At 50.9% G+C, this 18,984-nt stretch overlaps 10 protein-coding genes across 14 annotated transcripts; 4 read left to right on the plus strand and 6 right to left on the minus strand.

Moving 5' to 3' along the window:
• Positions 1-1,463: 1,463 nt before the first annotated feature.
• Positions 1,464-1,565, minus strand: PPTG_24291 (hypothetical protein; the record flags this gene model as incomplete). The annotated part of the gene is made up of 1 exon (XM_008916145.1): positions 1,464-1,565. One exon carries the CDS (start codon positions 1,563-1,565, stop codon positions 1,464-1,466), a length of 102 nt encoding a protein of 33 aa, XP_008914393.1.
• Positions 1,566-1,592: 27 nt separating this feature from the next.
• PPTG_18075 (hypothetical protein) lies at positions 1,593-3,459 on the plus strand. Its single transcript, XM_008916146.1, has one exon. It carries the CDS (start codon positions 1,843-1,845, stop codon positions 3,334-3,336), a length of 1,494 nt encoding a protein of 497 aa, XP_008914394.1. The 5' UTR covers positions 1,593-1,842; the 3' UTR covers positions 3,337-3,459.
• Positions 3,460-3,654: 195 nt separating this feature from the next.
• Positions 3,655-4,962, plus strand: PPTG_18076 (hypothetical protein). Its single transcript, XM_008916147.1, has one exon. The coding sequence runs from the start codon at positions 3,699-3,701 to the stop codon at positions 4,737-4,739; it is 1,041 nt and encodes a 346-aa protein (XP_008914395.1). The 5' UTR covers positions 3,655-3,698; the 3' UTR covers positions 4,740-4,962.
• Positions 4,560-5,856, minus strand: PPTG_18077 (hypothetical protein). Its single transcript, XM_008916148.1, has one exon. It carries the CDS (start codon positions 5,791-5,793, stop codon positions 4,909-4,911), a length of 885 nt encoding a protein of 294 aa, XP_008914396.1. The 5' UTR covers positions 5,794-5,856; the 3' UTR covers positions 4,560-4,908.
• Positions 5,857-6,182: 326 nt separating this feature from the next.
• Positions 6,183-7,056, minus strand: PPTG_18078 (hypothetical protein; the record flags this gene model as incomplete). Its single annotated transcript, XM_008916149.1, has 2 exons — positions 6,183-6,895; positions 6,963-7,056. 2 exons carry the CDS (start codon positions 7,054-7,056, stop codon positions 6,183-6,185), a joined length of 807 nt encoding a protein of 268 aa, XP_008914397.1.
• A 48-nt stretch (positions 7,057-7,104) lies between these two features.
• On the minus strand, positions 7,105-8,443 carry PPTG_18079 (hypothetical protein). 3 transcript variants are annotated; one of them, XM_008916150.1, is made up of 3 exons: positions 8,292-8,443; positions 7,602-8,212; positions 7,105-7,534 (listed from the first exon to the last, which is right to left on the minus strand). In XM_008916150.1, the coding sequence occupies exons 1-3, from the start codon at positions 8,401-8,403 to the stop codon at positions 7,223-7,225; spliced, it is 1,035 nt and encodes a 344-aa protein (XP_008914398.1). In that variant the 5' UTR covers positions 8,404-8,443; the 3' UTR covers positions 7,105-7,222. The 3 variants fall into 3 exon arrangements, with proteins under 3 accessions (XP_008914398.1, XP_008914400.1, XP_008914399.1); XM_008916152.1 differs by having other exon boundaries at positions 7,105-8,212; XM_008916151.1 differs by having other exon boundaries at positions 7,602-8,443.
• A 176-nt stretch (positions 8,444-8,619) lies between these two features.
• PPTG_24292 (hypothetical protein) lies at positions 8,620-9,265 on the minus strand. The gene has a single exon (XM_008916153.1). It carries the CDS (start codon positions 9,062-9,064, stop codon positions 8,837-8,839), a length of 228 nt encoding a protein of 75 aa, XP_008914401.1. The 5' UTR covers positions 9,065-9,265; the 3' UTR covers positions 8,620-8,836.
• A 226-nt stretch (positions 9,266-9,491) lies between these two features.
• Positions 9,492-11,437, plus strand: PPTG_18080 (serine/threonine protein kinase). Its single transcript, XM_008916154.1, has one exon. It carries the CDS (start codon positions 9,631-9,633, stop codon positions 11,218-11,220), a length of 1,590 nt encoding a protein of 529 aa, XP_008914402.1. The 5' UTR covers positions 9,492-9,630; the 3' UTR covers positions 11,221-11,437.
• Positions 11,438-12,513: 1,076 nt separating this feature from the next.
• Positions 12,514-14,412, minus strand: PPTG_18081 (serine/threonine protein kinase). 3 transcript variants are annotated; one of them, XM_008916157.1, is made up of 2 exons: positions 14,334-14,412; positions 12,514-14,257 (listed from the first exon to the last, which is right to left on the minus strand). In XM_008916157.1, the coding sequence occupies exon 2, from the start codon at positions 14,238-14,240 to the stop codon at positions 12,585-12,587; it is 1,656 nt and encodes a 551-aa protein (XP_008914405.1). In that variant the 5' UTR covers positions 14,241-14,257; positions 14,334-14,412; the 3' UTR covers positions 12,514-12,584. The 3 variants fall into 3 exon arrangements, with proteins under 3 accessions (XP_008914405.1, XP_008914404.1, XP_008914403.1); XM_008916156.1 differs by having other exon boundaries at positions 12,514-14,275; XM_008916155.1 differs by having other exon boundaries at positions 12,516-14,412.
• Positions 14,413-14,667: 255 nt separating this feature from the next.
• On the plus strand, positions 14,668-18,890 carry PPTG_18082 (serine/threonine protein kinase; the record flags this gene model as incomplete). Its single annotated transcript, XM_008916158.1, has 2 exons — positions 14,668-18,751; positions 18,846-18,890. Exons 1-2 carry the CDS (start codon positions 15,128-15,130, stop codon positions 18,888-18,890), a joined length of 3,669 nt encoding a protein of 1,222 aa, XP_008914406.1. The 5' UTR covers positions 14,668-15,127.
• Between the last annotated feature and the right edge of the window lie 94 nt (positions 18,891-18,984).

Below are 18,984 nucleotides of genomic sequence, written 5' to 3' on the forward strand. Positions count from 1 at the left end.
GGATCCCGCCTAGGACTCTGGATATAAAATCCAGAGAATTTGGTGCATGATGATTGGCTAGAAAAAACTCGCAAGGTAGCATGGAAAATCATTGGTTGCTTCAGCCGCAATCTTAGCCTTCTCAGCGGGGTTTTCAGCTAAGAAATACGATTTTAACTCTACTGCAATTTCCAAGGATACAGTATAAATGTGCAAGGTCGGAACAGCACACTAAAACTACATAGAATCGGCTCTGCGATCAGCGCTATAGTACTAAATGTACACATTGTGCACTCTCACAGTACATGTAATACGGCACTTAGGGAAGGACTGGACGACATCGGTGTCATTTCATGACGTTGTGGCGGCGAAGGTATTTGGTGACTCAGAGAAGACGTTCCGATAATGTGTGTCAGATGCAAATGACGAAGTGCAGGATCTCTGACGACGTGATGGCCGCCGGAACAAGTTGCTGACTCCTAGAGACTACTACCAACGCTGCTGAGCACATGGCCCGTGTTGCTGCCCGATCCACTGCTGGTAATATGGTACGCCTTCTTTATCGGTTCTACCCAGGTAGTGGCACCTTCCAGAGAAGCCCGTAGACTACCGCCCTATGCCGGGATTTTCGCGAAGCTATTGCCTCGACAGCAAAACTGGGGAAACAATCCAGCAGGATTGCAAGTCACTCACAGTTTGATATTGTTCAGTTGTTTTGTGGCGGATCGGGTACAAATGTTGATTCTATTTCGTCGGAGGACTGTTGTAGCAGATTCTCGGACGCTGAAAAAGAAAATACAATCCAGTCAGATTCGGAATGTTGACACGGCTCAGAGGATCTGCCAATAAATGCAGATTTTTATTTCTAGGAATTTCCAACAAAGCCTCAGCTACTAGTTACTGCACGAAATGTAGGAACGCTCTTACTTCGAGACTGCAAGACGTATATAGCGTTAACCCCTCCTGTATACTTCGAAAGCACGTTCCTACTTTGACCACTCGAACGCTCACATGCACCATGCTTGGATGCCACAACGCAAAGCTTCCAAATATGTTCGCTGCTTTTACTGGAGCTATTGCTCACTCAGCCGTTTGATCACAGAAAGGTTTTGATGTGGACCACACTCGCGTAATCTCGACTCGACAGGATTACGCGCGGCTTGTCTCTATCCCGAGCCGCAACCATTCCTTTCTCTTGCCGCCACTCATCACGTTGCACACGAACGGCGCCACCGAGAGGCGATACATTTGCTGGGCAAAAGGCAACAGCTCCGCTCGGAGCTTCCGAGTCTTTGCAGTGTGCAATGCTACGTAGAATACTGTAGCACTACGACATCCATACTGCCACTGCAGACGTGTATGTATGCAATCGCTGGCACGCGCCCGCTGTTCCCAGCGCCACTGTCGCCACCTCTTGCAGCGCCGCAACGCAGGCCTCAAATACACACACACCGACCGGACCGGCAGACGCCGCTGTAGTGAACCTATTTGGCACTGTGGTTCAGGAACATGTCTCGACGTTGCACCTGTCCCTCCAGCGATCGAATCCGGGCCGATACCGCGGACGTGTGGTCTCTGGTCTCCATTGCTGTCAAACAAGACAAAATCCACAGCGAATGATGGTGGCGATCCAGTGATCCATCAAGCAAATCCGCTCGCTATTCGCGCTTACAGGCTGCGCAGGAGCGGAACACTGCGCTCCCGACATGATGAAAGCGAATCGCCCTGGGTTGACCACCGAGTCATCTTTTGCCGACGCAACTCTAGCGAAAGCGTCAGAGCCGGGACAGCCCATCGACGAACTCGATTACGTAGAGGCAGCCTCAGTCCGCAATTTGCCAAGTTCAACGCAGGCAAACTCTCATGAGCCCCAGCAAGCGCAAAGAGCCCAGCACCGCCGCGGCGCCTACACGCAAGCTGCGTAAATCCTGCTCGCTGCCAACATGCAACAGTCCACCAGGCACCTGCATGCACTGCACGTGTGACGGGCGCTGCGGACGCCACGCCGCCGGACGATGTGGAGGCCGCAGAGAAGGATCAGGTCGGGGCTGCAAGCGCGAGGACTGCACGCGCGATGACCGCTGTCTGCACAGCAACCGAGCCACGTGCTGTCATTGCCGCAACCTCGTGTCCTCTGCGGGCCGCGCCGCCAAGCGTCCGCGTGTGACGATGCCGCTCGTCCAGACTCAGTCCCGCGTCCAGTTCATGTCCGCGCCACTGCCTCCTGTCTACCGCCAGCAGATGACCGCAGCCGTCACAACGGCTAGCAAACCGCAGCATTCGGCTACTAGCGACGAACTGCTTGAAGCGGAGCTACGCGCGTTCCTGCAGGACGCCAACCTCGGCGGAGACCTGTCGCTCTGCGAGTACAAGGAGTGGGCGTCTCGACGTCAATACTGCAATCTCGTGGTGCTGGTCTGTGGTACGCAATTCAATCTACACAAACATCCGATGCTACTGGAGAGCTACAAACTGCACGGAATGGCTCGTCAGGCACTGGAGATCAGTGCCAACAGCAACAATTTTGGAGGAGCGGTGCCCGTTCTAGAGCTGGCAGCCTTCCCCGGAGGCGCAGAGATGTTCGAGACGCTGGCGATCTACTGCTACACGGGCGAGATCTCCTTCTCATTGGCAAACCTCGCAGCCATGAACTGCGCCATCGAGTTTTTAGAGATGCGCGATGATATTCGCCACCGCGCCAAACGATTTCTCGACCAGCAAATCAGTCGGGGGGACGAAGGCTTGAGCGGTTTGTTGCAGGTGGTCAACGCAGCGCAGACACTGGCGCAAGCACAGCCAGAGCTCTTCCACTCGGCCAGCGAAAGGCTCATAGAAGCGTGCATGCATGCGCTAGTGGAGAGAGGAGATACACTCGACGTAGACTCCATGTTGCAGCTCTTTACGTTGCCCAGTGAGCTGTTCGTCGAGCTCACGCAGCGAGTGATTTCGTCCAAAGTTCCAGCGTCGCCTACTGCTCGCTCTGCCGCTGAGATCGCGAGTGAACTGTGTGTGCAAGCGAAGTTGGCGCAGCTCCATCGAGACGCGCAGCATAGCCTTAGCCCGAGCCATTGCAACCGAGTCATTGCACAGCAATGCGTCCAACTGTTACAGGGCGAATCTGTTGAAACCGTTGATGCCATCAAGGCGGAGAAGATGGAGACAACGTGCGAGGAGCCGCTGGAGCTGACCATGTTGTTCACAAGCGAGAAGTCGGACAAGATGCTGATCAAACTCATGGACGACGACCTGTCTGCTTACAAGGTGTCCTCCAGCAAGCAAGTCGACGCGTCCATCTGCTTAGCCAGTGATAGTTTCCGCTTTGACGCACACGCACTACCGGAGACCTTCGTAGTGTAGGCCAACAATCTACGTTCTGCATATTGAATTAATGTCGTAGTCACCACTGTCACGCCTCCTGTTAATGGCGCAGCAGTACATGTAGTCCTCTTGATCAATACACCACGTTGAAAAATGCCAATGTGATCATGCTGCTTTAGCTACGGAGCTCATAATGCGTAGCCCATAAACGCTCGCTTCAACCACCATGCCACGCTTACGACTAGCAAAGTGGTAGCAAGACACTCGTAAATGTCCAATCAGAAGCACGCTGCTAGGAGTTTTGACCTCTCATAGCGCAGCGTTTCTTTTTATCAAAGAAACGAAGAGCCCATTTCTCCATTTGCCACGCCAGACTCGAGTTGTGGATAACCCAAGAAGAGATGGCTGCTGCTGCTCCCGCCAAGACGCCAACAGCCAAGGCCACTCCAGCCGACGCGCCTTCCAGCACTTGGATTGGCTACGTGGCCATGGTGCTGCTTGCCATGCAGTTCGGTCTGCAGCCTATTCTGTACAAGGAGTTCGCTGGCGAGGTCAAGAACCGCTCCGTGCTGGTCATCGCTTGCGAGGTATGCAAGCTGGTTCTGTCGCTACTGACGCTGCTGTCCTCCGGTGCTTTGGGTCGCGTCGTCAAGACATGGAACCTTCACGACAGCCTCATGGCCTCGGGTCTACCCGCCTGCACCTACGCCATCCAGAATGTCCTCATCCAGATCGCGTACCAACACCTACCATCCATCGTGTTCAACCTCATCAACCAGACCAAACTGCTGTCTGCCGCACTGTTCCTCTACTTCCTCATGGGTACGCGCTTCTCACTGCAGCAGTGCTTCGCTATGATGCTGCTACTGAGCGCCGCAGTGCTGCTCTCACTCGCCAAGGACGGCGGTGTCGATGACGCAGCCGCCCCGGCCATCTCTGTCGAGCTCGGCCTGGTGCCTGTGCTACTTGCCTCACTGCTATCAGGTCTCGGATCGGCGCTCACACAGCGCTCCATGCAGCAGCACAAGCGTGACGCTGCCCTTGTGACTGTGGAGCTGTCGGTCTACGGCAGTCTATTCCTCATGATGCCGGCTATCTGGTCCACTATCGTCAAGACGCCCGTCTCGGAGTCGCCCGCTGCCAACGTCCTGGCCAACATCGACAAGGTCTTTGAGGGCTGCAACGTCTACACGCTCATCCCCGTGGTGAGCAACGCTCTAGGTGGACTACTCGTCGGCACGGTAACCAAGTACGTCGGCGGTGTGCTTAAGTCATTTGCGTTGATCTGTGGCATTGCCTTCACGGCCTTTGTGGAAAGCTACGTATACGGTGCTGTACTGCCCAACGAGGTATTCATCGCTGCTGGCCTCGTTGCCACGAGTATGGCCATCTACTCTAGCTTCCCGTACGTGAAGAAGGAGACGAAGATCAAGACCGAATAGACCAAGGTCGCCGCTAAGCAAAGATTTCGGAAGTGGGCTTGTGGTTAGTGCAGAGAAGAACATGAACCCCTATCGGTTGTATAACAGTGCAATTCAGTTTTTGTTTGCCTAGAGCACGTTCAGGGTGATTGAGTCTTTTATCTCTTCTGGGGTGTACACGTACCAGGGCTTATCCAAACACTTCGTCCAATGTACCCGTCGAGACGAGGATGACCCACATGATGCCGACGCAGATCGAGACGCTGGACGAGAAGATGCCGACGCGCACGAGTGACGAGTCTGAGAAGCGGCTCATTCGGCCGGTTACTTCTCCATACAGCGCCGCGAAGCCACCCATGGCGATGATGGAGGACACGCAGAAGGCGCCGAGGTAAGCGAACGACTTGGCCCAATCATTGAGAATCACCGCCGGCAACACACCCAGGATGCCACCCGTACCAGCCAAGCCGTGAGCCGTACCGTACGCGAAAGCTGTGAGCTTTTGCGTGCGCGGGTTCTTAATGTCTGCCTTGATGAGGCCGAAGCAGCAGGTCTTTTTGGTTGATTCGTGCGAGTCGGTGGACACTGCAGGACCGTGGTGGTCCAGTTCATGGGCGTGCAGTATCTTTTGCACCTCCGTGTCGCTGTCCGAAGCGTCCTCCTTCAATCGTTGTAGCTCTGCTTCAAGTTGCAACGGCGTCGTCTCTCCTGCCGGGTGGTGCTTAAGTTGCAGCTTACGGCGCAGTAGGAGGTAGTAGCGCAGACTCCAAAGGCCGAGCCCCATCATGAGGAAGCCCACCATAAAGTCGCAGTAGCTGCCGAACGTGTCCACATCCAGTCGCTGGTTGAGCGCCAGGAAGCACACGGTAACCAAAATGAGGCCGGTCGAGTGGCCGCAGCCCCAGCGCATGCCCAACTGGCACGAGCGCCACGACGATCCTGCACTTAGCACAATAAGCGCACTCAGGTGGTCAGGACCCGTTAGAACATGCACCAGTCCCAGTAGCAGGCCTGTGGCCACAATGCCAGGCAGAGACGCGCCCTCCAGCGCAGTTACAGTGTCAGCAGCCCCCATAGAATGAATGATCTCGAGTCTCGATCAGGGGGGCACTTCGGATCTGGCGGTACAATCATGACAAGCATGAAATAATGTGAAAGTAGATAAGATTAGCCAAAATTTTCTTATTTGTGATCATATAAGTGCTCTGAAGGTTTTGTATCTTATCTATGCTAATGGTAAACATGTCTTTAGAAAATGATATGAAGCACATACCTGTCTTCATAATAATATGAGGGATCAAAGGTTTCTAGTGAAGCAAACACTGATTGGTGGACTGGATGCATCACGACTTTGGCCAACTTCAACTTGCTGACGTACTTGTCGTCGCGGGAGATTCATCGGGATGCAAATTCTATGAATGCATCACGGGTCATCCCAACCTACAAGTCTAGTTATCACTAAACTCAATCCCCAAACACGCGGTTCAACACACCGGTAGCTTGCAGCACGATCCAAGCAGTTCCTACACCTATCGATAGCACCGACGAAGCTACAGCAACGTTGTATGCTGCATTCGAAGATCGTGCCCTGCCACTTCGCTGTGTCAATTCCCCATAGAGTGCAGCAAACGACCCCATCGACAAGATGGAACTCCCACAAAAGCATCCGAGATATAACAGAGTCCGTAAAGTGTCATTCTGCATCGAGAGGGTAGGCAACACTGCCAATAGACAACCTGGACCAGCAGCTCCATGCAAGATACCTGCTCCTATGCTGGCTGCCGACGACGCACTGAGATATAATCTCGCACTTGGGTCATTTGGCGACTGCAGTAGAACGTAGGACGTATCTTGACACTGTACTTGACTCCACCTCGACTTTGGTGATGAAGCTAAATGCGTGGGACTGGGAGGCACGTTAATCTCGTTATATTCCTGATGAGCATCACACAGCGTCCAGACTCCGAGAAACACGAGACAAAGACCGGTGAGGTATTTGCAAACGGCACTAAAGATGCTGTTGGGAGCCAAAGCGTGACCAATGATAAGTACGCAGAACAGCGCAACAGCCAGGATACCGATCGAGTGCCCGCACCCCCACTGCACCCCGAGAAAAAACGCCTGGCGCCATGTTTTCCCGTTGGAGAGAGCCACAAGCGCCCCAAGGTGGTCTGGCCCTACAGATAAACCAGAAAAGTTAGCGGAATAAACTAGGACCAGTAGATACGAAGCTATTGCACACACCAGAAAGCACGTGGACGATGCCGAGGGAGGTGGCAGTGAGTGCTACTCGCCATAGTGAGCTGTGCCCAAGGTTTGCATCATTTTCCACATCCATACGTCCCTCAGTTGTGAAAAAAAAGGTGTGGAAACGGAAAGATACACGACCTTTCAAAGCGACAATTCATTTGTTATTCACATTTACGAAGAGTAGCTAAATGCTTGGCACTCTTGTCTCGGTCTCGTACAACTTCCTCCTACGAGTTACACGGTTCTCGAGCGGTCTATTCTCCAAAGACGGCAGACATTTGGCCTGAAGCCTGCAGTCCAATCCACGCGACACCGACGATGAACGAGAAGAACGCAGAGAAAATACCAATTCGGAACTCCACCACCAACGAGTTGCCTCCAAGTCGACCAGTAATCTCACCGTAAAGCGCCGCAAAGACGCCCATGATAAAGATCGAGGCGACGCAGAAGGAGCCCAGATATGCCATAGACTTAACCCAGTCGTTCAACACGACAGCAGGCAATACACCCAATATGCCTCCGGGTCCGGCAAAACCATGGACGATTCCAACAAGTAGAGCCATGATCTGCATCATTCAAAAGACAGCGTCAGTTTGGTCCGCACCAGATTCCAGAAAGCTACCAAACACAAACCTTTTGAGTGGCAGGATTCTCAAAGCTCGCATTTTGGCAGCATTTCCAGTTGTTGGGGTGTAGCTTCGAGGGTTTAACTGTATCAGCTCCAGCAGCTTGGCTCGAGTCGCCGTCCTCTTTGACCAAGAGATGGAAGGACGACGACGGCGAGGCTGACGTCTCGCCCACATTTGCAGGAGACATCGAAATCTGCGGCGAAGCTTCTCCAACAGCAGGTGACGCAGCAGTCGACACTCTCCGTTGGGATAACGGCACAAGTTCTACCAGATTGGTCGGTGTGGCGCCCGTGCTGCTGTGACTGGCTCGATTGCTATCGACATGCCCACCCTCTCCGCTCACAAGCGACTGAACTCCCTCTTTCAGTTGCTTCTGGTATTTTTTCCTCACGTGCACGCCCGTCCAGACGCCCAGTGCGATCATGAAGAACCCCACGACGTAGTTGAGATATCCGCCCACAGCGTCCAAGTCCACTGTCTGCCCTGCAGCGAAGAAGATAAGCGCCATGATGATGAGGCCGATGGAATGGCCACAGCCCCATCGAATGCCCAACGTGAATGCTCGCCAGGAAGAGCCCGTGGTCATGGCAGCCAAGGCAGACAAATGATCAGGGCCTGCAGATAAGTTGAGACAGTCCAGGATCTTTTTAATCTTTGACAGTTAATATTAATCAATTGGTGATGGAGTCATTACCTGTGAGCACATGCACGACGCCAAGTAGTAGCCCCGTGGAGATGATTTTGCCCAGCGACGCCTCCGACAGGCTCGTGTGCTCTTCGCTCAGCCATCGCGTCGTCACCTCCATTGCTGCAATGGAGACCGTTAAAAGAACTGTTGAGTCATAGTGTCAAATTCATTTAGCCAATCAAATGGTGGCAGCGCATCACTAGTCAGCACGACCTGACTATTCAAGATACTCTGGCCAAGTGAGTGTAATGAATGGTCGTCGTGGTGAGTGTAAACCTCCAAAAGCACTGAAGGACCCATTGATAGAGTCACACGCAACGAGTAAGAGCGTTAACAAGTCATTTTTAAATAATTACCCTTTCACACTACATCAACCAAAGTTCGCTGGGCCATGCATTACATCGGCAAGTTTTCTTGACTGATCGCCTGAAATTGACATGTTCATGTCCAGCATTGCAGTCGTCGCCTACTTGTCTCGCCCCTCATCACCAATAAGCTTGCGGGGGTTAGAGCTGCTAACCGACCGCGTCAATTCTTCTTATAAAACAACGTTATTTGATATCAAAACTTGATCCCAGTCCATTGATCTTGTCCGCTCGAGCCTGGGCCATCAGACTAATGCCGATAACGATGCCGTCCATCTTTGCGTTAAGTTCGCCAAACCTTAGGCGACAGTGTATTCCAGCCAGTCGCCCCAACACTGGAGTTCGGTTCAGTGTCTTAACGATAGTTTTGGGACTTTTGCTTTCCACTCGCCGTCGTGAACCGCAATGCGTCATGTGAAGCGTTCAACCGTTCGTGAACGCTTCGAGCGAAAACGCTGCACTCCTCTTGTGAGCAGGTAAAGATTTTGATGTGCTTCCATGAACGCACGCTGGAGCTGGTGGGAATGTCCTCCATCTAGGCTGCATTTCTTGTGGGGATTCCTTGGTGTGTTTGCTTAAAAGGCAACGCACAACAAGTAGAGCCTGCCATTATCGAGGAAGGATCTGAATGAGACTGCTGGATCTTTCCAGCAGTCAAGGCTGCCTCCGAGGAAGTTCCTCGACATACATCAAGGGATTCCACCGCAGACGAGCGTTGGCCTTTGAGCTGCAATCAAATTATCCACGCGAGACTTTAAGATACGCTTTTGGTTGAAGCTATCGACCAATCAGATCGCCTCACAGACTTGCAACCATTTTTTTTTCTTTCTTTTTTTCATGCGATTCGCATTACGAGCACTAATGGTGATTCACTAACATCAGTCATGAGTTAATGCCCGTAACCATGACCACTACGCGTTAACCTAATACTGCACAAGATCTTCAAGCGATTTTGAAGACCTTGTTCCTCGCACCTTCTCATGCGCCAATGTAGTACAGTCTGTACCCATCGCTCGCAGTCAAACCATAAATCAGCAGGCGGATCTTTTTGTACCGAGACCGCTCAAATCGAGTCATTCGCTCATTCACCGCTTGACGCACGCAACAAGTTTCTTCAGACCATGTCGACCGAGGGCTTTCCCATCGAAGGACTCAGGGGCAGTCCTCTCAGTACCAAGACGCTCACAGACATGGGCTCTCGCTGTCGCCGCATGCCTGAGAACGAGCTTTTATGCCGCCAGGTTTTGGAACGTCTCCAGTTCCTGCACGACTCCGTGGCACCTCTGGACGTCGAAGACCAGCCCAAAGTCAAGTACACGGGCGTCGTCGTGCGATTCGTTAAGTTGATGCGTCGTAAGCCACTGCTGCAGCGTCTGGCGAGCAGCGAGACGCTGGTTATGACCATCCACGAGCTGCAGCTCAAGCTCAGCGACGTGGGCCAAGCCATGGGCCTTGCAGACAAACCCGAAATGACCAAGTGGGAGGCGCAATGGGACGCAGACCGTGCTGAACAATACGGCAAACTAACCAAGTTGGTAACCGGTGCGTCGGAACGGATGCTCGTGAACGAGTTCAGGGGTGACAAGAAGGTGAAAGAGGCACTCATGAACCTCCACAGTGGCATCAATTGCAAGGGTCAGTCACCTGAGATGGTTGAACTTAAGGAAACGACATTCAATCGCGTGTCGACCTATCTAAATCAAACGGGGTTGCGGATGTTCGAGTGGTTTATCCCGATCGACGATGTCGAGTACGAAGATGAAGCCATTGGAGACCGAGGCACCTTCGGAGATGTGAGTCGAGGCACGTGGCTTCATGATGGCAAACGCACTGAAGTGGTGGTTAAACGGTTGTTCCCCGAGACGTCAAGTGACTCGGACGACGCGTTCCTTAGTCAATTGACCCTATGGGGCGGTCTCCCAGATAACGAGCATATTCTGAAGCTCTACGGTGGGTCACACGTTAGCAACCCACAGTTTTACGTGTGCGAGAACGCTCACTATGGCAATCTCGCAGACTTTTTGGATGACGGAGAACACAGTGTGCGCTTTTGGCGGCTGTTTAAGCAAGTCGCTCTGGGTCTCAAGTTCCTACACGATAGGAATACCGTTCATGGCGGCCTGAAGTGCAACAATATCCTGGTCGGAGCGAACTACACCGCTAAACTCGCTGACTTTGGCTTCAGTACGGTGCGCACATTGTCAGCGGGTTTGAGTGGAAATGCCGACAGGGCAAATGCCAGGTCGGTGCGCTGGAAACCGAAGGAAGTGCTGGAGGAGACTGGGATGGATGAGCCACGCTTCAAGTCCGATGTCTACTCTCTCGCAATGTGCATGATTGAGGCAAAAACCCACGAAGCTCCGTTTGGAATGGATGATGATGCGGAGGTCATGGACATGATCATGAGAGGAGAGAGGCACCCTTGTCCAGACGACATGTCGGAAACTAGTACAGAATGGGCTTTTATCAGCCGACTTTGCGACCCAGACATTGAGAAGCGACCGTCGCTCGACGAGGTGTTGAAGGAGATTAGCGTATTTGCTGATGCAGAAGAAAAGCAGCACCCATAGCACAGTTGGCTTGAAAAAAGTAGCAGTTTGGCAAAGTAGATCGTCTGCGACTTACGCTGGGAATACCTGTTTGCTTATTTTGTTACTGTATTTTTGTGCAATCCGGAAAAGGTTGTTCTGCGATTTAGCAACAGGAGAGCATACAGTAATTCACAATTGCTCGCAGAGGTTGAAAAAAATATCAATAGAATTACTATTGTATATTTCGTACTAGTACTGAATAACTTAATTCTGCACCACTACAAAACCACACATTGAATTTTTCAACTTATTGCTAGTGCAGCCAGGAAGGGCTGGGGTAGCTCAAATTCAACCACCATGATCTAAGTGGATCGCTGGAGGTTGGCTGCTGGAAATCCTGTGCTTGCTCGAAGCTGTAGACGTACAGTACGTCACGTACTGGCTGGAATCCTACGCTTGCTCGGATCTGCAGACGTACAGTAGATGAGGCAAATCCCCCGCGCTCGTTCATTGTGCCTCCATTTCTGGGGCCAGAAAAAAAATTAAGTACTACTGTAATCTTTTTTTCGCAATAAAAAAACACTGATTATTGGTGCTCTTACCAAACTATAAGCTGAAATTGTGTCAATTTTTGCTATACCATACACACAAAAGCAAGATTGAAGTTGCTGTTCGAACTGCTGGGAGTCAGAAAAAACAAATCTTGCACTAGCACAGCTCGCTACATGGTTAACTGTACTCTTCCAATAACGACATCGAGATAGTACACTTCGTTACAGCTTTTTGCTTTGGAGGCATCTTTGGGCAATCTGAATCCCTAATGTACCATTGATATCGACTGCGAAGAGAAATAGGAGAACCTCTAACTACAACAGCAACTATATCATCGTCTTTTAGACGATGTATGTACCTGCTGATTGTAGCAGGCGACCGTATCACCAACGAAGTATGATAGAAAATGTAAAAAAATAAACTTTTAAGACATTTTATTCCATTAAATGCAGATAACTTAAAAAATTTCCCTCGAAGGAGAACTTGATCAACTTCTGGGCGAGTGCGACTTCCTTTATAGTCGTGGTTTGCCACGCGTACGCATTGAATCCTTCGAGAGTTTGATCGTATTTTTCTTGATATCGAAGACGTCGTTCTTTATAAGCTTACTTGAATAGTACATGCACTTCGTCGACGTAGATGCGCGACTAGTTGAACGAGCAGAAAATGGAAATAATGTTCCTTGAAGGTCTCATAATGTTACCTGTAACTCAGTCGACATTTTGTGCCCTACAGGCATAAAGCATGCTTTGTCGGAATTACTTTTCGTTGTAACTACGAAATGGCTTAAACCGTCGAGATTATTTACTCATCTAATAGTTCTTCCTTTTCCAAGATCAAATACTGGATGTTTATACAAGTGCTGTGCGAATCCTACAAACTACGTAAACACCAACGCAAAAAGATTTTTTGGTCAACAAAAAAAACCCGGGGCCGGCGTCCAAGCAACAGCCGCAGTGGCGGCAGAAATGGTCCGTTGACACCACATTCTCCTCGCATCTTGGACAAGCATTCTTTTGTTGCGCTGATGCCGCCGCTGCTTGACTTGTTTCATCCGCCCTCGTCATGGACGTGCCACAATTCCCGCAGAAAGCGAACTCAATAGGCATACTGGCCTCACACGTCGAGCATTCCCTCGTCGCTGCTGTCCTTGCACTCTGCTCTTCCTCTCGATCTGCAAATCTTTTCAACTCATCGATAGCATCTGCCAACGAAATGCGCTTCGTCCAGTCTGGTTGAATCAACTTCTCAACTAGAGTCCACTCATCGTCTTTCATACCACCAGGACGAGGATACGGCTCCTGATCGAACAGCCTCGTCATGATCTCGTCGTCGTCCATTATACCGTACGGAGCCTCACCCAGAAATGCCTCAATAATACACATACCGAGTGAGTAAACGTCGGAAGCGAAGCGTGGGTTAAATTGTGGCTTTGGGTCCTCATCGGGAGGCATCAGACACTCGGGCGCCTTCCAGCGAATAGCTTCCGTCTGCGACTTGGCGCTCAACCCCACAGACTGACTGCGAACATACGAGAAGCCAAAGTCGCAGAGTTTGGCCTTGTAGTCGCTACCCACGAGCAGGTTGTTGCATTTGAGATCTCCATGCACAACCTTCTTGGTATGTAGATATCCTAAGCCAAGTGCTGCCTCGTAGAACAGCCGCCACATTTGACTCTTGTCTTCCTCAAAGAACTCACCGAAGCTGCCGTGAGTCGCGTCATCGCATACAAAGAAAGCGGGTGAGCTCACGTGGCATGCGCCGTAGAACTTGAGGACATGTGGATGATCCAGTTGTCTCCATACGTCCATCTCCTTGTAGAAGGACTCCTTGGCTGCATCGTTGTCCACCAGTAGACACTTGATCACTACTTTGGCTCCTTTGCCCCCAGTTGCCCCTTTAGACCACATACCGCGATGCACCGACCCGTACGAGCCGCAGTCGAACGACATGTTAGCGTTAAAGTCCACGTCGTCTCTGGGGATGAACCACTCGGGGATGGCTGGCAACTTCACGTTGGACATTCGAAGCAGCTTATTGAGTGTGCGTCGCATCAATTGTAAATGGTGCTCTGCTATGGCATCAGTCCTGTACTTGTCCGCTTTATAGTTCAGCTCAAATTTGAGCATGAAGAGGCCTTCCATGAAGCTGGTGCTGCCCTTCTCCGCTGTTAAGACCTGATTATTGTTCGCTAGAGCCTCAAACTCCTCCAATGTGTTTTGTCGGTCGATCATCCACTGCTGTCTCCAGTCCGCTAGGTTCTTTTCCATCGACAGCAGCAACCTGTCGATGTCTTCATGGAAACTGAGAATTGTCTCCTCCACCTTCCGATTGTTCGCTAAACGTTTAATGAAACTCAATTCGGAGCGTTTCAATAAAAAGTTGACAAAACTCGTGACGATGTCGCCGAAATGGCCCCGGCTATTATCGTTGGTATCTGAGAATTGCCGAAGGATTCCATGCAGGCGGTCGCAGACGTGAATGCACATGTGTTGGTTCTCGCGCATGTCGTGGCAGTGATCGGCTGCGGTGACCAATGCTTCTGATAAGAGGCAACTTAGTCCGGGAATGATGAAGTCGATAGATGGCGAAGGTGTTACCATAGCTGTGAAGGGGTAGCGCCGACGTATGTGCACGGTGGTGCTGGTCGGGCAGTGAACTCTGTTTGGTCAGTAGATGATATGGATACCGAAAAAATGGGTTCATGAAATGTAGAAAAAAAAGATAAATTCAGGTTTATTTTCGTTGAATGTCCAGTAAAAAAAGAAGTAAATACATATTTTGTCAATTGTCTTATGAGGGGCATCTCCTCTTTGTGATTCATTCCTCTTAGTAACAATATAACGTCGCTATCACGACCGAGAGGATCGTCGGAATAGAGACTTATTGGTCAGAACCGGTACTCTCACCAGAAGATTTCGTGCAAGCCAATCTAGATATGATGGAGCTCTGAGTCACTCGAGTGCAAGGAAATCCGCTGGCCAAGGCGGTATTGCTGGACATTCGATCCAAGTGCCAACTGTTCCAGGCGCTGGGAAAACTCTGTCTAGGAGTGGTCGATCGCCTCGAGGCTCTACACGACGAGGTAGCGCAATACCGGACAGACGACACGCTACGAGTAAAATACATTGATATAATCTTGATTCTCGTGAAGCGGATTGTACGACGAAAACCGCTGCTGACAAGACTGGCGACATTTCACTCTGCTGCACTAGTAATTCGGAGGCTGCATCAAGATCTTGACGATGTTGAAACGGTATTGCGGGCAGGTAGCGAGGGGCAGGAGTGGGGGGACCAATGGGAGAGCGATCGTACGGAACAGTTCTCTATTTTAGAGAATTTGGTCCAAAATGCGACGGATCGACACTTGGTGAGAGAGAGCAAAAGTCACAAAATGGTGCAACAAGTTCTGATGAAACTGCACAAGGAGCTGGGTGGATGTCCTTTTGAGACGCATTGTCAGCTGATGCGAGCGACATTTGATCGTGTCTGTGCATTTGCTCGACTGGACGATGTCCAGTTTCCAGATTGGTACATTTCTGCTGATGATTTGATGTTTGAGGACGGGTCGGGAGTGTCTGGTACGTTTGGAGAAGTGCGTCATGCTATGTGGTTTCATGCTGGAGAGCGTACGCGTGTGATGGTGAAGCAGCTCTTCCAGAACTCATCGGTGGAGACAGATCAAGATACATTTGAACAATGTCAACTTTGGGAGAAATTATCTGACAGTGACCATATTCTGAAGTTTCACGGTGGGTCACATGCTAGCAAACCGCAGTATTACGTATGTGAATATGCTCGCTACGGTAACTTACGGGACTATTTAACGGACGAGAAGCTCGAAACGGAGATGTGGCCTTTGTTTCTGCAAGCTGCTGAGGGACTAAAAACTCTCCATAGTCACGGAATTGTTCATGGAGCGTTGAAGTGTAGTAACATTCTGGTAGATGCAAGCCGTACTGCAAAAATTGCGGACTTTGGGTTTACTTCGGCTCGGATGTATGCTGTGGATCTGAATAGTGATGCTGCAGCTGCAAGTACCAGCGCAGTGCGTTGGAAACCCAAGGACTTGTTGGAGTATTCCGATAGCACAGGGCCGCAGTTTAAAGCCGACAGTTATTCTCTGGGTATGTGCATGATCGAAGCGCTAACTCATCAAGCACCGTTTGGTATGGTTGATGATACAGAGGTTGTTGAAATGATCCTGCGTGGTGAGAGTCACCCGCGTCCTGACGGCGTGTCGGACGCTGTGTGGGATTTAGTTTCACAGCTGAGTGAACCTGATACTGCAAAGCGACCAACACTAGATATGGCCATTGCATTGATACGAGAACTTATCGAAAGGCAGAGAAAAGAGAGGGTAGCTGAAGACATTGCGTCAACGGCAGGCATGATTGCCACCAGCTCGACTGAAGAGACTGGCGCTGTGCCCGACGAGGTAGTGAAGATGGAAGTGTTTGTGTCGTGGGAAACTGATGGGAGTACCGTTGTCACGACGGTGATCACGACGATGCGTAAGGAGGTCTCAGACAGCGGTGAAGTGATCACGGAGGTGACCTACACGGACGCGAAAGTGTGCATTGAGACTACCGAGACGACTGAGACGACTGAGACGACTGAGACGACCGTGGTGACTGAGACGACGACCGAGGAGACGACTGTGGAGGAAATCGAGACGACGGAATTGAGTGGTGAAATCGCCAGAGATATCACTGAGGAGGCTGCCGCCGCATTGGCTACTGACACGGCTGCGATGAGTAATCTGTACACCCGCTACGCACACGAGAGCATGACGTTCAGTGCCGATATCGACGCAGATGTGCAGGAGATCCACCGCGTGTGCTCCGGTGCAGCAGCCGATGAATCTGCTCTTGCGTCGCTGCTGCTGTCAAAGACTACGGAGCAACGTTATCTGATCTGGTGGCGCTATCGTTTGCTGTACAAGCAGAGCTTGACAGAGTTGGTGAAGAGCAAAAGTGACTACGGTACTCTGTTGGAGATGCTTGCAAGTCCTCTAGAACTCGTAGAAGCTGAGATTCTACACACCGCAACAAGAGGTCTGGGTGTGAAGAAGGAGTGGATCTACCCTGTTGTGATGACTCGCTCGAATTCCGACATTGCGCTGCTGAAGAAAACTTTTAAGGAGAAATACGACGTCGACCTAGTGGAGTTCCTGAGCAGCAATCTGAGCGGCAGTTTGAGGAAGGTGGTTCTGACTGCAATGCGCGGCGAGGTGATTGACTTCAACTCGTCTATTCATACGAGTGAACAGGCGACTATGGACGCGGACAGCCTGTACAAGGCTGGTGAAGGAAGGTGGGGCACGGACAAGAAAACGTTCATCGACATGTTGGTGTCGAGTCCTTTAGTGCACGTGCGCAACATCAACAAAGCATACATGGAAAAGTACAAGGTTGATCTCATTCATGTGATCAATACCAAGTTTCATGGCGATACGAAACGCGCGCTGCTGTTCCGTGTGCGCTCCATACTGGAGCCGATGGGTCTACTTGCGGAGTTGTTCGAGATGGCAGTGAAAAGATCTCGAAAGAACGCTTATAGTCTAAGCGCTTGTGCTGTGCAGTATTACCATCTCCTAGGCCGTATTTGCAGTGCGTACAGGCACCTGTATCGTCAGGATCTATGTACTCGTATCCGAAGTGAGGTCAGAAGCGAGTATTGCCAACTGCTGTTATCTGTGTTTGAGGCCGCTGGTGTATCTACACCTATATCTGCTTGGCCAGGCGCTCCGAGTATTGCTGCCAGCAGGGGTTCAGTGATGCCGATGATAAGGGGAACTGTACTGTGCTCAAGCTGTGCTGCAGCATCGGATCCGTTTGAGGAATGGTGTCGTTGCTGTGGCGATTCGATGCACAAACCCAAGGAGGAAGTTGAACGCAACCTACTCGCAAAGTATCTGCGCATGCCGAAGCGCAAGCCGAAGCGCAAGCCGAAGCGCAAGCCGACTGCTGGCACGACCGAGGAGGAGACGACGGAAGTGACGGAGGTGACGAAAGTGACCACCACCGAGACGGTCGAAGTGACCGAGGAAGTGGCGGCCACGACGGAGGAGACCACGGATGTGACGGAAGTGACGAAAGTGTGTCCCAGAAGTGAAGCTTGGCGGAAAGTTTACGAAGTAGCGATTGATCTCCAGGATCTCCACGACCAAAATATCATCCATGCTAATTTGAAGCCAAGTAATTTAATCGTTGGCCGTGATGGAAGAGGACACGTATCAGAACTCGAATCCTGCAAAATGGTAGAGGAGAGAACTAGTTACAGCACCAAATCTCGGAAAGAAGAGCTGCGATGGCAGGCACCCGAGTGCTTAAATGGTGGACATGCGTCATTGGCCTCTGATGTTTACTCCCTCGGGATGTGCATCATTTACGTTATCAGTGGCAAGCCTCCATGGGGCTCGTATATGTCGGACAGCGAGATCAAACATGAGGTTTGCAGCCAGCACAGAATCGCTCCTCGACCCCACGAGTTCTCTGATAACGAGTGGAAACTCGTGAATGGCATGTGTGAATACGATCCAAGAAAGAGAATTACGATTGGCGATGCGGTTCAACAACTCTCTAAGTTGATTCCAGCCGAGTTTGTCGATATTCCGGAGTGGAGGGTGCAAAGATGTCTGGTTGTTTATTCAGATGACGTGTTTTCGGAGTCAAATCTTGTATCCCGACATGCGGGTCGCTGGAAGGATGCTGTTGTTGCTGTTGAAACGATAAAACAAGCGATTGAAACGCCTAAACACAACTTTGGAAGAGTGGCGGACTTATGGTTTTCTCTGAAGCACCCAGCAATCCTCCAATTATTTCGAGCGTGTGATGATTGTGACGACCAGTTTTTTGTTTGTGAATACGCAGAGCTAGGTGATTTCAACACGTATCTCCGCAAATCTGGTGAAATTAGTGAAAAGGGTGCAATACGGAAACAAATCTGGACGATTCTACTGGATGTCGCGCTTGCTCTCAAGTATTTACACAGCATTGGAATTGTTCACGGCGATGTAAACTTTCAGAATATTCTTATTGGGCAGGACGGTCATGGAAAACTTTCCGGATTTATATCGAGTTTTAAACATTCGTTCGATGCGCCCGAAGAGGAACCAGCAACTGACAGCGAATACAACATTCCTTCTTGTGTGAATGGACATCATGTCGGATACGAGTCCGACGTGTATTGGCTGGGCCAGTGCATCGTTAGTGCGTTTTGGGAACAATCAATAGCGGACAACCGTGC

Source organism: Phytophthora parasitica (assembly GCF_000247585.1).
Source record: "Phytophthora parasitica INRA-310 unplaced genomic scaffold supercont2.79, whole genome shotgun sequence".
Classification (NCBI taxonomy): Eukaryota; Oomycota; class Peronosporomycetes; order Peronosporales; family Peronosporaceae; genus Phytophthora; species Phytophthora nicotianae.

Excerpts from the sequence above, each read along its gene's own strand:
- PPTG_18075 (XM_008916146.1), top strand. The coding sequence starts at position 1,843 with ATGAGCCCCAGCAAGCGCAAAGAGCCCAGCACCGCCGCGGCGCCTACA.
- PPTG_18076 (XM_008916147.1), top strand. The coding sequence starts at position 3,699 with ATGGCTGCTGCTGCTCCCGCCAAGACGCCAACAGCCAAGGCCACTCCA.
- PPTG_18077 (XM_008916148.1), bottom strand. The coding sequence starts at position 5,793 with ATGGGGGCTGCTGACACTGTAACTGCGCTGGAGGGCGCGTCTCTGCCT.
- PPTG_18079 (XM_008916150.1), bottom strand. The coding sequence starts at position 8,403 with ATGGAGGTGACGACGCGATGGCTGAGCGAAGAGCACACGAGCCTGTCG. Across the intron at positions 8,213-8,291 it reads CGTCGTGCATGTGCTCACAG|GCCCTGATCATTTGTCTGCC; the intron begins GTAATGACTCCA and ends ACTTATCTGCAG. Across the intron at positions 7,535-7,601 it reads AGAATCCTGCCACTCAAAAG|ATCATGGCTCTACTTGTTGG; the intron begins GTTTGTGTTTGG and ends TGAATGATGCAG.
- PPTG_24292 (XM_008916153.1), bottom strand. The coding sequence starts at position 9,064 with ATGACGCATTGCGGTTCACGACGGCGAGTGGAAAGCAAAAGTCCCAAA.
- PPTG_18080 (XM_008916154.1), top strand. The coding sequence starts at position 9,631 with ATGCGCCAATGTAGTACAGTCTGTACCCATCGCTCGCAGTCAAACCAT.
- PPTG_18081 (XM_008916155.1), bottom strand. The coding sequence starts at position 14,336 with ATGGTAACACCTTCGCCATCTATCGACTTCATCATTCCCGGACTAAGT.